Genomic DNA, 17,978 nt, shown 5'->3' on the forward strand with positions numbered 1-17,978 from the left:
AGAAGTTTCCTGCATATGACAGGAGGTTAACCTTATATGCCTCAACCTCCTGTTTTTAGCAACAATATCACATTTTGACTTTTCTTGGTGACATTTTCATATCTGATGGGAAATTTGGGAGTTCTTGAGACTTGTCTGTCTTACCTCTTTCACCTACAGTACCATTTCTCCCAAATTCTTGTTTTGTTAAGACAAAACTTGCCTTTCATAGCCTCCTTTCACTAATGGGCTTCAGAATGGGCTGGGAACTGTTAAAAACCCACTGCTGTAGGCAGAACACCACTACAGGCATCCTTTAGCATCTTAGGAATCTGTGGGGAAATGCTGTGCTACAACATGCTGGAGAGGGTAAGAGATATTTGTCTTCTTAACCAGATTTTCTCCATTGATAGTTTTCTGGCTAGCTTGTTATATTATTGAAGAATGGTATCTCTTTTGTTATTCTCGCAAGCTGGTGTTAGAAGAAGCCTCAGATCAGTAGAGTTAAATCAAGAATGCATTTATACCATGCTAAACATTATTATATAAATTACCACATGAGCAGCTCCATACTGTAACCTACTAAGTTTTTTCTCCACTCCTGAGCAATGACTGTGTGCATCATGAGGGACCAGTCCCTCCAACCCCTATTCACCTGTATTCTTAATTGTGGTATTCAACGCAGTGCTCATTGAAAGGGCTGTGGTGGAACTAAATGCTTCAAAGGTATCTGAGCACCTTCTGCTTTAACTCTTAAAGAAGGACCTGTTTTTTTTATGGTGTGTTTGTTTGTTTGTTTGTTTTTCTTCCCCAGTTACAAACTGTTCCTAGTAGAACGCTTGCAAATACGAATTAAGGTAATGAAATCAATACCAGGAACAGGAGAATCCTGGTCAAAATGTTCTGTCAGAGATCTAACAGTGATGTGCTTAAATGCTCCTTGAAGTTCTGTTCATGCAACCTCCCTGTCTAATTCTTAATTGAAATCATAATTCTGTGGCATATTCAACTAGCTCTTTAGCAGGAATAAAAAATGTGTGTCTTTAATAATTTTGCAGGCTTACAGAAATGTAGTTATCAGAAAAAAGATGTTCTTTCTTGGATACTTCCTCTTTATACTTCTTGAGTAGTCTTTTCTATTTTTTTTAAATAATATTGTTTTAATTACCATGGTTACATGCTGCTATTGCTGATACAACAATTTAAAATGATTGCTTTCTGCTTAAATACTTAATACGCTGTGAATTCATCAAAAATTAAACAAAAAGTCTTGTATAGTGTGAAATTTCTTGTCTATTTCAGTCTGCTATTTACAGAGGCCTTGATTCTTTATTCTTCATTCAGGGAACACTCACTTTTAGCTGGATCAGACCTAAATATTCAAAATATGAAACCCATCTGTGGTGGGTTAACCTTGGCCAGCTGACAGATGCCTATCTAGTCACTCTTTTGCTCCCCCTCCTCAACAGGGTAGGGGGAGAAAATAAGGTGGGCAAGCTCATGAGTCAAAATAAAGACAGGGAGATAATTTACCAATTGCCATCATGGGCAAAACAGACTCATCTTGGGGAAAATCGATTTAATTTATTGCCAACTGAAATAGATTTGGGTAGTGCAAAACAAAGGCAAATTAAAACAACACCTTCCCTTACCCTCTCTCCCTCAGTCTCAGGGTCAGTCCACTCCAGCTCCTTTGCTCACCCGTGCCCCTGATGTGGGGTTGTGGTCAGTCTGTAACAGTTCTCTGCTGCTCCTTCCTCCTCACACTCTTCCTCTGCTTCAGTGTGGTATCATGCATGGGCTGCAGTCCTTCGAGGAATACCCACCTGCTTCAGCAAGGGGTCCTTCACTGACTGCAGTACATATCTATTCTTCCATGGCCCTCTCAGTGGGCTGCAGTGTGGATATCTGCTCCGGCACAGTCCTCTCTGTGGGATCAAAAAATCATAGAATGGCTGGGTTTGGAAGGGACCTTTAATATCATCTAGTTGCAACCCCCTGCCATGGGCACAGACCGCAGGGAAGTACCTGCTCCACCATGGCGTCCTCCAGGGGCTGCAGGGGAATCCCTGCTCTGGTGCCTGGAGCACCTCTTCCCCTCCTTCTCTCACCTGGGTGTATGCAGGGCCGTTTCTCGCCCCTTCGTGTTTAGGAGGCTGTTTCTCACACATTTTTCTCTCACTCCTCATGGCTGTGCAGCGCCTGAGGCACCACCATCTTGGCTTTTGGGCCCAGCCGGGTCCAGCATGAGGCAGCCCTGGCCTTGCCTCACACAGGAGCCCTGCAAGCCCCCTGCCAACGCCTGGGCTCCTACAGCCAAAACAGCATTGTATCTACCCTGTTTGTCTTGAATTAAGCACTTAATTGCGAATTAAGTTTGTGTACATTCCTGAAGTCGTGCGTTAGTGAAGCTAACTGAACCAACAGTGCCCATTGATGTTTAGCTTCAACACAGTTGTATGAATTGGCTGAACTAGATGATCTTAGAGGTCTTTTTCCGACCTGAATGATTCAATGATTATATGAATCGCTGAGCATCCTCAGCAACGGAATAGCTAGAGACGCCCTGATTTTCACGTTCCTTTCCTTTTAACTTTCAGAACATGCTGAAATAATAGTAATACCTTCTTCTGATGTACCGTCTCTAAGCCATAAATAGCCAAGCGCTTTACAAACAGAGGATTTAGTTATTCTAATTTGAGGTGTTGAGTGGGATTTTTACAATCTTCCAGTGGCAAGTGCCTGGGCCAGAAACTGAGCCACGGTTTCAAAATCCGCAGTGTGCTGTTCTCCCCACTAAGCTGTATCACCTGTGTGAATAATACCTATTCACATAGACTTTAGCTAATGGGCTGGATGGGGCAGGTGAGCAAATGAGCTTCTTTTCATTTCATGTCTCTACTATATTGTCTTTCTGTCATTTTTCTTTCCAATTTCTCTCTCTGTTTGACCTTTGAGATCCAGCCAGGATAACCTTACAGGAATGTGTGCACCATCTAGTACAGCAACAGCAATTAATGTTTATAACATCATACTAATAGCTATGTTCTGGTTTTTCAGGTCACCTACTAGAAATGGAATTCTGAGTATCCTGATCTCATTTACAAGTCAATGAAATTATTTGTTCCTATGAATACAACTTATTTTAAAATGCGGTTCTGCTACTGGCAGACTTGCACAAGCATAAAGCAGCAGCTTGGTTGTCGAGAAACTTCTAGCTTAAGTTGGTTATACATCATATGAATATTTCTAGATTTTGTGTGCATATGAATACTAAATCCAGCAAACCATTTTTATGTGTATGTAAATTACTGACAAAAAATATGCATCATCATTATTCAAGATTCTCAACTACTAAGCTATTTTGCAAATGCAAAAGCAGTAGCTTTTCTATTGTTGTCATCTCTTATGGTTGAATTCTGAGTTACAAATTTGCTATCATGCAAATGCTAATTTTGATACTTAAAATATCTGTAGAGTTTCTATCTTTCTGAATATTTCCTATATGCTAAAATTAAACTATTTTAAAACTTTAATTTGTAAATGAGGACAACCCTGTGGATATTCTGTGACAGAAAACTCTGGCAGCTGTTGATTTTGAGATCTTGCGAGCTCTTGTTGTGTTTTACTATTTGGGGTTTTCTTGCTTCATTTTTAATCCCCAAAATTTGTTGAGTGAAAAGCACCCTTAAAGATGAATACCTGAGCACCTCACAAATGCCATGTAAATTATTTTCCTGAATTTTTTACTTTCAAGGCTCATGATAGTGACAAGGGAAAACCTGTAATCAGAAATTTCTGTGCTTGGAAGGAAAATGTACGATTTATAACAGATGTCAGCAATTTACAAATTCAAATTAGAGTAAAGTATAAATAGTGACTGTATAACACTTACTTTTTTATTACCTCATGTATGACCTTTTTCAGAGTAGCAATTATTTTCCATTAGTTCAGTTCAATTGGAAAAAACAATGCTTAATGGACTTTGAATCCTGGGTCACTGGTGATAGTATTAGACAGTTTTCAGATTTATGTAATTACTGTCATATGCAGCTCCATAATTTGCCACTCCAGCTTATATCTTGTAGACTTTTGCCAATCACCTCTTCTGTATTTTCCTTGAGCTGTGTGTTAAAATTGTGATCTGGGGCTCCTGGGTGGCCTATGGAGCTGGTGTATGTCTTGACAGTAAAGCAAGCACCCATCTTTGACCCATGAAATGGGCCCAGTCCTGGCCCCTCTCCCTCATTTAAGATCACAGGTACTTCAACAACCTCTCATAACCTCCACTTTCCTGAATATTTGATAGCTGCTTTGTGGTCTTCCACGTCAGTTACGGTTCTGGCATAAATGCAGTCACTCTTTAATCCATTTGACAGGACCGAATTTAGAAGAGGGAAAGGAAGCAGAAGGACATAGCCAAATGCAAAGTGACCTGTAGCGATTAAAGCGGGGAAGGCTGCAGGCAATGTAGGGAAATGTAGTCCTGATAAATGTTTAATCTTTATGACTAGAGAAAGCAAATCAACAACGCGGTCACAAGACTGTGTGGAAATAAAGCATGGCTTAACTAACCAATAATACATACCATGCAAAAGCAAGTTTATCTTTTCTCCTTGATACTGTGCTGGTAGTACTGTATCTCTGTATCTGGGGCTGATATCTAAGTCCCCGGTATATGCATTTCTGTGAGAATCTTAGGACTCTGTTAAACCTTACAAGGAAAAAGAGGATTAATTTGAAGCAGTTCACCTACACCCTTTTCCCGGCTTTTCTCCTTGCTCCTCCAGTGGAAGTCTCTTTCCTTGCTGCAAATGTGTCAGAGGCAAATATGGGCTCATTTCCTCTGTATTTCATAGTAAACAGCATAAATACACTTCATCAGCAAGCATGTTTGCTTGTTTGCTTTTTACAGGGGTTGGTATAACAGAGAAATAGGACTTGCACTGATGGTGAATAATGTCCTCAACCATCTCAGGAAGATTCAAAGAAATCTGCCAGAAGGGTATTAGAGAGGGAGCAATTCGGGGGAGTCCTTCAAATAGTTTTATAGATACTGTGATATAGCAGGTAAAAAAAAGGATGAATGTTTGACCCAACAAAGTCAAAAATAGTCAACAACAGTCAACACTTACTGTAGGTACTCTTCAAATACTTTAATATATAAAGGCAATATGCATAGTTATTGAACAAGAAAGATAATGAATTGGAAATTCTTTTCATACTAGGTGGCCTGATACATAAGGAAAACAAAAATGATCATACCTATATCATTGATGTCAGCTCTTACATCATTCTGAATTAAAACATCCCAAACTTGATGAGTTATCCTCATAACACAGAAATTTGTACTTTGCTTCTTTTAAGAAAGTCTGAGTAAGGTACTGTTCTCATATGAGCTATCTTGAGAAAGGAAGAAGAGTTCAACTTACTAATTATTGGTAGTGTGCAAAGACAAAGATGGCATTTAGATTGGTGAGGGAAAAGCACCTTCCTTTACTCAGTAACTACTGACTCCTCAGGCTTGTGGGAAGCTCCTGAAAAAGTCCTGAGAATGGGCTTAACCTGAAGAACATTAAATGTTGTATCCAGACTGACGCAGAATTACGTGTGAGGTTCTTTTGAGAAAAGGGTCTTGTCACAAACTTAGCAGGTAATCTTCTTGCATTTACAGTACTTACCTCTCATTTGATATTGTACCTATGCGTTAATAGTAGCCAGCACCTAATTGTGTAGTAGGAAGACAGAATATCCTGTTCCCTTTCGACATGTATATAAGTTCAAACTTTATTTTACCAGTTGATACAAAGAATTTCATTCATTTATCAGGTTTATGCATTTGAGAGTTATTTGTCAAAACTGATCTTGCTCTACATCACTTGGTTAAGGTTGATTGCACATGCCAGATTAGAAAGAATGGTAAATATTCTTTATAGACGAGTAACATTGATTGGTGGCATTTTCTCTTTTACATAGATTTATATGACTGTGGAATCCTGTCATCTGGGTTCAATAGAGGCTTGTCCTAAATCCCCAATTTAGCTACCACCACTGTACGTAATGGCTCTGAATTAACGTGATTTGTCAGTAGCAATAGGCCACAGTGATAACCAGAACACACTGCTGCATCTTATTCTGACTGATCTATGAAACAGCATTGCCCATTTATTCTTTTGCACAACATAATCGAGCAGTCTCTGGGATTCTACTTTCACGGCAGGTATTGAGCAGCTAAAACCTTCACTAATTTACACAACGGTTTATCTTTTCTCCGCCCGACTTCTGGGGCAACTCAAGAAGCTGTACCATAAAATGTAATGAGTTCAAACATCCTAATGTCTGGCACAACTGAGCAAACAGGGCATGCTTTACCATTACTATTCGTCGCAATCACAAGCTGATTAGGGCACTCACTGTACAAAACCACATGTGTTAGTGTATAAAGAGAACAGTTTGCCCTACTACAATGATATCGATCTATTCTAGGCATATCCAGGAAAACAGGCTAGAAGAAAGATTTTTCCCCCACACCAGAACTTCCATGTTCATGCTATCCTCCTAGGTTCCCTTTTTTGACCGGAGTGGAGGAATGCATGTTATGTTAATGCCATTTCCCTTTTCTATGGCGTGTTTGTTCATTGTGCGTGGCCAAATTATGTCTGTTGTTCTCATGAATATGCTTAATGATGCATAAATGTCTTCCTTAATTATGAGCCAGCCACCTGCACCGTCTCTTCGTGTATCTGAAAGTTTCTTTATTGACCCTTCATCACCAGATGGTTTCACATTCAGAGAAGACAACACTGTTGCTTGGTAACTGCGTGAAGGAGGTATGTCAGGTGGCCACAGGAGCAGCTCCTCAGACCTTCAACTTCCTCTGTGTTGCCTGTGGCTTCTCAAATGCGTGCAGCATCTGGGCTGTAGGCTGTATAAATTGGTCTAGAAGTCTTCTACCTATGCCCTCTTCTGAAGGGTGCCACAGATGTGGAGGTGTGTGTCTGGCCAAATGGTGAGAATATGGACCCGCGTATCAGATCAGGTAATAATGATGTCTTCTTCGTCAACGTAAGATGGACATGTGATAGTTAGGGTCAACAATGACAATGTAAAACAGCCATGTGATCAAATCAGAAAAAGAGTAAAAAGCCTGTGATAGATAATCTATCAAAAGGGACAATTTATGCAACATGGGTCATTTGCCTTTAATACTCCTCAAAGATTATTTTGATCTAGGTGTCTACCAAAGGTGTATCTACCACAGGTAGTATCTACCAGAGAGGCTCTTCCTTTGCCATCTTACCGTAGTCATTCTTCTTAATTTGTTCAGAGAGGTATTTATCAGCTTTTCGTTTCTTGTTGATTTACATACTCACGGTGGTTCCTGGGGTGAGGTTGGGATAAATTGTCATTGCCATATGTGTGAAGTGAAAAGTATATGTCTACACTCCTTTATTTTTCATTTCTCAGTTAGATGTATGCTTTCTTCATGCAAAAGAAAGAAAACCTTAAGAACACATGCTTGTCTGTCTTTCGAACTCTCTAGAATTAGCTTGTCATGAAATGTAAAACTAATGTGTAGTTGTAAAAACCGCTGCCAGCTTTTTCCTCACTACTGGCTGATGGCTAAGTAGATTTAGAAATGAAAGGGGTTATTATAAAGTGATTACTGAATAGCTAGGTATGTCATTTTAAACAAGCAACTAAAATCTCTGTTGCAGATTCAGAATGTAATCTTGTTTGTATCATTCATAGGTAAAATCTGATTTTGATTGTGAAGGAGTAATCATATAATGTAGGTAATTTGACAAAAATATATCGAATGATGTTTTTCTTTCATTCCTTATTTAAATATATTAGAATTTAAATGAGTCACTACCTAGAGTATACCTATAAAATGACAACATAAAGAAATATAAGGTTCAATTTTCTTTCAGATTTAAATTTTACTATGCAGTGAGAAGTTTGTATCAGCTCTCTCATGTATAGAAACTGATACTTAAAAAAATACTAATAACTTTAAAAGTGTGTTATTGATGATTAGGCAGATATTTTGGAACTGTGAATTTCAGTCTCAAGACTTATGCCTCAAGGGATATATATAGCCATGAACTGGAGAATAAGAGCTGAAAATGTTAAGGAAACATTCTCACGCAGAATTACAGCACTCATCTGTGTTTCTGTATCCAGCTCTTGTGATAATATATCACTAAAAGCTTAAATCCAATGCCTCATCTGGTTTTAAGCAACAGCTATATTGATTTTTTGTAAATGGTGAGCTGATGTCTTGGGTGCTTATCAGAATGTGCTTTCAATGAATCTTCTGAAATTAGCTAAACGTCTTGGTTCTGTGCCAGGAATTTGTATATTTTTAGCTTGTTTCAGCTAGAAATATCACAAAAAGAATTCTTCTGGTGATAAGCTGATATTAGTACTTCTGATCCTTCCTGAAAAATGGAGACCTCTACTGTATCTCACATTTTAATTTGAGGAGAAATGGGTGAGAATTCAACTTGGCTCATTTTAAGAATTCTGCCTGCTCATTTTACTGCTGTCAGCTATGAGTATGCATTTTAGCATTTTCTGAGCTCCCGCATTTTGGAACTAACGAGTTCTGGCCACAAAGCACAGAAAAATTGGTTGAGTAGTACTGTGTTTTAGTGGGTTAGAAATGAGACTGAGAATTAGGATTCCACTGCTTTTGTTGGCACTTCGTAACCTCCAGCAGACAATTCATTTACTTCGAGCTTCAGTTTATTTGTATCTAAAGTAAGAGAAATACTATTGCAATGTCATACAAATGTGTAAGGTTTAACTACACAATAGTTCTGAAGGATATGATAAAAAATACATATGTTAGTGGAAGCAGGTTCTCGCATCTTGCTTCATCCACACTGAAGAACTCCTGTGCTGGTGTTCAGTTCCTGCATTCATATTGACAACAGCATAGTTTGGGAGATGCTAGCTTTTCTGTTTTGCCCAGTAGACTGCTGGCATGTCTGGCAGGAGAAAGAAGGCTGAGCATGGGCACATGCCATGTGGGACCATCAGTTCCCAGGTGCTAGGAATTGGTTTACACATGAGACTGAAAGCTCTCTGAGATGAGTTTGTCCTGAGATGTGTTTTTTATTAGTTAAGTCTTGTCCTGTTGGCACTTCCTCACCATTGTGACACTGGATGCTGATCACGATCATAAAAGTGCTGGGGAAAATGTATGCAGGAAGCTTATTCCTGCCCCTCAGAGATATTAAGTCTGGAATAACTTGGAAGGGTGCAGAATGGATCCCCACAGGCCACTGCTCAAGGTGAACAACTTGCTGATAACTATATGGAACATTTGCTGCTGGGTTTGTCTTCCTTCACTGGCATTTAGACTGTGGAAGAAATTCACCATAGGATGATATTAAAAAGAAGACATTGGTTCCAGAAGTTGCTCAGAGAAAAACAGGGATAGTTCAGTATTCAACCATTACTCTTATACATGCGTGTAACTGTTTATTCCCTCCTTTGGATTGCAGGTGACTCTCAGTTCGGTTTTGCTGTCTCATAGCTCTTTCTCTCATTAGCTCTGAAGCTCTGCAGGGCTTGCATCCCGACAGTTTTTAAAATGTCAGGGAGTACGTTAAGAAGACCGATGGTAGAGCTGCTTTTCCGTGGGAGTCATGTATTTTTGCAGAAGGAGGGGCATGCTCTTTTGGAAATGCTATTAGCAAGTAACAGTGAAAGATTGGTAGGAATCTTAAATACTGTAACTTGAAATCTTTCCAGGAGATTCTGGGTATCTTGTGCAGTCATTTCCTTTTACCTGAATAATCTTAGTAACCACTGCTATTAATTTCCATGACTTCTCCGTGAAAGGAAGTACAGATTGTCAGATGAAACTAACATTTCAAGATTTTTACAAATTTGCATTTATTCTTTGCTTCTTTTAATATCTGTTGCTTGCTGGCACAAATGTCATGTCCTTAGATAAGTAAAATGACCAACCACCAGTGTGCCCTTCTTGGAGGGTTGTTTCTGGATCCTCAGTAGCTGTATGCACACTGGTAGCACAGTCTTTGGTTACACTTTAAAATAACTGGACTCAGCAGGGCAATAACATCAGCAACATCATATTAGGATTTTGATTTTACTAATGTTTTTGTTAAATATATATACATATATATATATTAAAATCTGTGAAATTACACCACTCGAAATCTTGCCCACTGATTCTTTCCTCTCTGCACTCTGCAGTTTTTGGTATATTGGAAGCTGAAAAACCCTGATCTGTTACCAGATTTGATCAATCATGGTATCTTGCGCAAGATGAGGCTTTTTGAATTTCAGTCTTATTGAAGAACTTGTAGAAAAAATAATTATGCTAATAGAAATCAGTCCATCTCATTGAATGTGATCTTTCACAAAACTGTCCAACCAGGTTTGCAAACAACCTCACACAGTTTGCAGCCTTATACATATTGGATATAATCAAGTAATCCAAACAATTAAAACATTTTACCTACTTCCTTGTTTGCTGTTGACTATAGATATACAAATCTCGAGAATAGTTTTCTAAAAAATAGGCAAATGTTGTTACTTTGATAGCATCGAGGTCGTAACACAGTTCTTCTGTAGATGAAAAGATATTTCATTACCTTGCGGTCTATGCCCCTGAGACATAACATGATACTGAGACTGCTAAGGAGTGGCATCGTATCTACTTAGCTGGAACACTGTAGCATAAGTAGAGAAGTCTAACTTTATAACCTCTGCAGGTGGAGTTATACCAAGTAAGGAGAAACATGGATTAAATACGGTGTGCATAAATACATATAAAGCAAGAGCTGTGATCTCCATTGTTAAAAAATCTTCAAGTGTTTAATGTTTTAGTTTCTCTGCAGGGGGAAGTGAACTTTCTGTCTCCTCCTCAGCTTTTCTCTTGTTTTTCTCTGGAAGGTACTTCTGATTCAGTAAAGTGCTCTGACAGCTTGATCACTTTTACCAGTGCTGGTGAACTCTTAAAGCGTGTGTTTGAATTAAAGCATAAGTATTCCTGTTTGGAACAAAGCAATTGTCTCAAATTGTCTGCTGAATCAGACGTAGTCCTGAGTCAGCAGGCAGAATCAAGTCTAAAGCATGCTTATGGTCTCCATCACTGCAGTATGCAAGCTCTTTGCTTCACATTAAAGAAATTATATGCGACATTGATACTAGTCTACTATGAACTCCCATTTATCTCAGAAGGAATTGATGTGAAAAGATGTTAAGAAAATCTGTGACAAAGCCGGGAGATCCTGGATGTCATATCTGTATATTCAATTACCATTATTTAAATTTGGTTTGAAAGTGCTGCGGTAGATGACATCTTAAATCTCAGATGATTCTGTTTTCATTGTAAATGTTTGTATTTTCTGATTTTGTTCATCCTTTACTTCTGTGGAAGGATAATAGAGACCAGTCTGGAATTTAAATCGTGAGAGTTATTACAGAGCGAAACCACATGAATAATTTGCCTGGACAAGAAATAAAGTCTTCATTCCTGTTGTTCAGGTGGTCCTCTGAATGTGGTTCAGATGGAGCCGTCTGAACATGATGGTTCATCTTCTGAATGGTACCCAACACAGGTCAGATCTCTGCTGCTGCTGGAGTGTCATGGAGCAGCAGAAATTCCCCGCACCACTCCTGCTTCAACTCCTTTCACTGGGTCTGCAGTGAAAGTCTGTGTGAAAAGACAAAACTCCCACTCTGAGTTTTTATTCTAAACCCAAGTTTTGATGATCAATGGCAGGATGCTAAAAATACACCTAAATGTCTCTCTGTGATTCTGAAATTGAGCTTCTGAAAAAGCATTGTACTTGTAGTAAGAGGTAAAGTGTGAAGTTCCAGAGAAATGAGCTGTGAATTGAAGCTGCAATGGAAATTGATCCTATCTGTCAGTCTCTGCTCCATATTCTGAGGAAAACAGAGCGGAGCAGAGAAGGAGCCAAGATCACCGATTAAATGGGATGCTAAAGTGCCAGGGGCTAGAACTGGGCTTGCTGGTCCCTCAGGTCAGAGCTGCAACTGTCAGACTTCACTGCCTGCTACCTGCTGAAGCTGGCAGAAGGAGAGCAGTACGAAAAAGGCTGCAGGCACCGTCAGGGGATTTAGTAAGAAGTACCTGGCGAGGCTTCAGGCATGACAGGCAGTGCTCTCCTCTGGGAGGGCAGCCTCATCTTTTATGAACTGGTAGGCCTTATTTCCCCATTTTGCCTCATGATTTGCAGCAGTGAGGCAGAAGAAAATAGCTGGGATACTGAGGAAAAACAGAGCATCTGTTCATCTAGAGAAAGGCAGAGTGAGGGGAGAGGTCTGGCTGTATAACCCCTCTGCAGGTGGGCTCCTTCTTCCCATCCTTTGTTACAGAAACTGGTATTTTTCATGGCTGTCTTTAGCCACGTTTTTATTCCAAAAAATCCATTGTTAATTTAGCCTCTTTTTCTCGTTGAAAGTGAACATTTTTCCCTTCATTTTGTTCCTCCTTACAGTACGGCTTAGCTGATTGTAACCAAAAAGCGTTGTGTTCTTGGAGAATACAGATCTGTTCTGACTGAGAACTCAGCTACATAGAGCGTGGTCAGGGCTGGTATCCTCAGGTCTGTAATGAAGGCATGTCTGATAAATCAAATACGTGCAGCATTAGAAAGAAAAATAACATCAATGAAGTAGTGGTAATTCAAGTTTATTTGATTAAAGAAATAATGAAGCATATTCTATTGCACTAACTAGGTCCATTCTGAGACTTTAAAAGCGGGATCAAAGAAACCCAGTGTGTGAACACTTGGGAGTGCAGCCCAGCATCTTCAGAGGCTGCTTCATGGACAGACCTCTTTGGAATATTCAACCTCACTTTCTCAGTGGGAACCTGATGTAATCCAGCAGTTATCCCACCTGGTGCATATGAGATCATGCTTTATTTTTCCTTAAATGTTTTTCTGTGCTCTGTCCCAGTTCCTTTTATCCTACCTCTCCCTTTCTCCTTTCCATTTAAGTGCTGGCACTGGCTGGTTCACACCATGCTTGTCCCACAGAGGGATGCCCTCTCAGTTGCATCACCTCTGAATGAATGGTGAGAAGAACAGACACAAACTGTGAAGCTATCTCATACTCCAGATTACAGAATCAAGTCAGGAACCAAAGCATGCAGGGTATTTGACTTGTCTGATAAACTTTATCCTGTGAATATCAATGAAAGCCGTATAATTTCCAGCTTTTCCAGTCCTATCTCTTATTCCCTTGTCTCTTTTATTGAAGGAAGAAAGTATATGTCATTCTCATAGCAATGACTTCAAGATCTAACTAGAGGGCTAACTTGTACTTTTTACTGAGATAGCGGGACATAAGAATATCTTTCTCCTGGGCAGAAATCTTGGATAGGTTTTGATCCTTTTTTTTTTTTTTTTTTTTGTATAGCCACTTGATTTCAGCTTTAAAATTATATGAATTAGTTTTCTCTCTCTAATAAAAAAGATTTCTCAGCTCTCCTGGGAATTTTCTGATGTGCCTACTATGAAACTAAATAGGCTGGCTGATCCATATTCTTGCAGCTATGATCTTTGTTCAACTGCTTAATGTTGTATGTCAGGGTCACCTTAATTTTGTTGATTTTCTAGTCCTATTTAGCCCATCCAGCTAGCAAGACAGTTCCACAATACCAATCGGATGCCCTTTGCTATTCATAGTCTCACCTGAATAAAGAAAAGCTGATATGAATCCAAAAAAGGAACATTCCTTTTTCATGAGATTTATGTCTCAATTACACAGAACTAAATGCTTAAAAAATATATGAAACTCTCAGGGTTTGCCAGTCTTCAAGGTTTGCCTTTCCTTAATCTTAACTGTTGTAGCAATAGAAAATATCCCGAACATCAGGTTTCTTTGCTGGGGTATCTGAGTTCGGAAGCAGGTAAATGGCTCTGTACCAATTCATCCTTTTTGAGGAAATTTTTACCAGTCTTGTCATCAGAAAGGAGACTAGGATTAGATCTATTACTGAATTTGTTTTGCTCTGCCATTTTGTCACCAATTGGGAAATATTCTACACTGGTGATCAACACATTTGGGTAGTGGCAATTAATTAAAAAACAAAAAACGGAGGATTTGAAAGCGAAAAAAAATACCCTGCTTTGTAGATGTACAGAGAACAAGCAATTTCTTAACACCTTTTCTTCAAGGAGCTAAGATGAATAACATCTTTGAACAAATATTTTAAGCATGCAGGGATTTTATTAAAAGGAAAAAGATGAAATCCTGTATAAATTGTTTAGAACATTCCAAGTGAAGACATGTTGATTAATAAACATAAAAGAGGGAAGATGCATATTAATTTGTTTACGTATAAGAGGCTTCTAGCTCATTAAAAGTCTCTTCTAAGCATTTAACTAGTGAAGCAGTGGATAAAACCAGACGTTGTCTTTAATCTTGTTGAGGGCTCCAATATTAAAAAAAAAAAAAGCAAAAAAAAAAAAGCATTATCACTAAATATGTATAATAGCTCTACTAATAACAGTGTTTTGAAAATGTGAGGTGTGTGCCAACTCAGTGGTTGTGCTGTAATATGGTGGAAATTTGGGGTCAATTTTGTAACTCAGTTGCCGAGACCAGTAGGAATGGGGAAACTTTAACTTCCTCAACAATCTTTGGATAATTAAATTATTGAAAAACTTCTTGTTTATAAATAGCCGTAAGTTCCTGGGTATGATTTTGTTAGATGTGATTTATGTCTGGCTGTCAGCTAGGATATCTCTAGGAAAGTTCAGGTGCAGTAAGATATCAGCTGACATGTCTTCTGCCGGTTTCTTTTGATTCTCTATTAAACCACTACAATGAACTGGGGTATTTACACTGCTTTAGATGTTGTTAAAACTAAAATAAAGAAGCTAGTAACAACTAATATTTATGGGAGAAGAACCCTATGGACTATTTTAAAGGAGTTGGAATATTAACTTAATGTCCTGGCTAAATTGAGATTGAGTAATTGCATTCAGTCTAGCTTAAAAACAAGTGAGTAAGAAATAGCTGAAGAACCAGCTAACACTTTTCTTTGTATAAGCAGTCCTGGGAGAAAATCAGCATATATTTGCAAGTTTTCCCTAAAATTACCTTTTATTTTTAGATACTTCTTTTGCTCTCAGCAAAATGAAGGGTTTTGCTCTAAAAGTTTTAACACATTAATTTGTAAACAAAATAGCTCTTTTTTTTTTTTTTGCAAGCATCAGATAGGTAAAAAAAAAAAAGCAAGCATCATTTAAACTAGTTTGAGTTTAAAAAGGATAAAAAGTTTCTGGTTTTTTGTTTGGTCTTAATTTTTCATCACAGACACTTTCTCTCCTTTCCTCAGTGTTTTTTTTTCCTGATGTTTTATTAGACTTTTATTGTCATTTGCACTGTGAGAGATAAAGTGGTGAATTTCTGTTTCTACTTACACGTCATATTTATAGAACCGTATAACTTCTTATTGCTCTTACTCTTATAATATGCATCAATAATCATACCAGAGTTATGTTGGGAATTTTTCAGATCCGATGCGTGGGCCACGGAAACTAGAAGTTGTGGAGATCAAATCTAGGCAAATCACCATTTGCTGGGAACCATTTGGATATAACGTCACACGTTGCCATCGATACAACCTCACAGTCCATTACCGTTACCAGGCTGGAGGACAAGAGCAAGTGAGAGAAGAAGTAAGCTGGGATACAGAAAGTTCACATCCACAGCACACAATTACTAATCTATCACCGTACACAAATGTCAGCATCAAATTAGTACTAATGAATCCCGAAGGACGAAAAGAAAGCCAAGAACTTGTAGTACAAACTGATGAAGATGGTGAGTTTCTGTATTTAAATATACATATACATTGTACATGTATCCTAAGTGATATTCAACATGTTTTTCTGTGTGTTCTATTTTCACCATCTTTAAATTTTTTTCACCAACTTCAGCAATTTTAAGGCAGTAAAGGGACTGTTAAATATTAAGTAATATGATTATCTTTTACATAAACTATAATATATATAATTTAATCATTTCTTCAGCAAACTCATAACCTCTGCATGAACTATGTTCTGCCTCTTAAAAGTTCCAGTTTCAGTTTGAAAAAATTTCAGGTGATGGTCACAGTATCCTCATGTAAGATTTTCTCTTGAGTGATATGCTCGACATTAAATACTCGTTCCTGAGTTGCAGTTTCAATTTCTCTAGCTTTGGCTATTCACCCACTGAATGCTGTTAGTTACTTATCCAGACAATGTCTTTTGTATGCATACATTCAACATACTCTATCCCCTTTTGTAATTTTAAGCTAAAATGAGGTTTTCAGATCTCTTCATTTTTTTCTTTTGAGCAACAACATAAATTGTCAGTCTTTTTTTTTTTTTTGAAGTATGCACATCAGAATTGGCTACTGTATCTCAGTAATGCTGTATGAAAGATGGTAGTATCCTTCTGAATCCTATGTGATATTATTGTGTCTATCCACACAGGCAATTTACTGCAGCATTGTTAGCTACTACACCAAAATGGGAGTTCCTTGTTGAATTGGTCATGTGTCAGGAGTCAGTACCACCTTTTCAGAACACTTGGCACTAATGTATAGCCCCTTGGTGCCCTTTAGAAGTGTGCCTTAGGCTTTTTGACTGTGCTTTTAGGCACCTTCATTTGTCTACTGTTTGAAAAAACCTTATCAAATGTCTGGGACTGCTTTATATAACAGATCCTTTTATGGATCCTTTCTCCTCCCATTTTTATCATCTGCAGTCTGAACAGGAGTGGCTTTGTATTTTCTTTCAGATCAACGATAGACTTACTGAAAACATTCTGGAAAGATTTCTAGAAAAGAACTTCAGCAGTGATGAGTTCCCCTTGTAATAAATACTTGAAGACTGTCATTTAAACCTATTAAATCATTTAATATATGCTGTAATGGTTTTGGGTATTACTAATTTCTAATCAAAATATATGAGGAAATAAATTAAACAATTTATGAATGTATAGTTGCTAATGCAACGGATTTGACCAAGCATAGCTAACATAAAAATTGTTTAATTGTAATTAATTTTGCTGTCATCCTCTAGTTTTGATTCAGTTCATTTGTAGAATGACGAAGTTAAAGACCTTACTGATATCTGGACCATTTACGTATTTTCTTTAAAATTTTACATAGTATTTGCTTATTCCTGGCCCTCTGGAACTTTACAGTATTCCAAGTTCCATGTATGTATATGGAACATATTCGTATATATGAATGCCAGGGACAGTATTTTAATATTCTTTCCATAATATGAATCAATTTTGAAATACCAAGCCTGAAAACTTATGATTCCATTACTGTGATATTTTTGCAAGTATTAAAAAAAGAAACAGAGTTTTTGTATACTGTACACTTTCAGTAAGGCACATAAATCCATAAATCTGGGTGCAGCACAACAACGGGATGTGACCCATAAGATCATTATAATTTTTCAAATCACGTGATCATGTAGGTTGCAAGGGCCATATCCAGTTGAGTTTCGAGTATCTCCAGGGATGAATATCCCACATCCAGGCAACCTCTTCCACTATTTGATCTCCCTCATGGCATTACTGTTTAGAGTTTATGGCATTCAGATAATTTTAGAAAGTTATCACGGTGTTTTGCTATCCTTCGAACTTATTCGCACTATATTAAATTCCTTTCCTTTTGCACTTAAATCATTAACCCTATGCTTCCAAATGAGTTTGCTGGTTCTCTCCTACATGGAAGCAAGGCTTATTGCCTAGACCTAAGGTTGCTCTAAAGGCATGGTTCTACTGACCCAGTTAGGACTGGTAAGCAAATTCAGAAGTTATCACTGTGTCCTTGGAGCTTTCCCTTGGCAGAGGATTTCCTACAAGGGACTGTGCGGAGTGATACAAAGATGTGCTTTTAAAGTCTCAAACTATTTAAATCCTGTAGTGGTAGGGAACAGAAGCGTTTCAACTCCCAGACAAGCAGCATAGAG

General features: G+C 38.1%; 1 protein-coding gene across 12 annotated transcripts in view; it reads left to right on the forward strand.

Annotated features, from left to right (window-relative positions):
• The window catches only part of PTPRM (protein tyrosine phosphatase receptor type M), a 482,484-nt gene that overhangs the window by 243,951 nt on the left and 220,555 nt on the right, over window positions 1-17,978 (forward strand). For all 12 annotated transcript variants that reach the window (XM_083826617.1, XM_083826619.1, XM_083826620.1 and 9 more), the window contains one exon: window positions 15,517-15,825. In XM_083826617.1, coding sequence (XP_083682743.1) covers window positions 15,517-15,825 — 309 coding nt within the window. The remainder of the gene's footprint in view (window positions 1-15,516; window positions 15,826-17,978) is intronic.

Source organism: Anser anser (genome assembly GCF_964211835.1).
Source record: "Anser anser genome assembly, chromosome: 2".
Lineage (NCBI taxonomy): Eukaryota > Metazoa > Chordata > Aves > Anseriformes > Anatidae > Anser > Anser anser.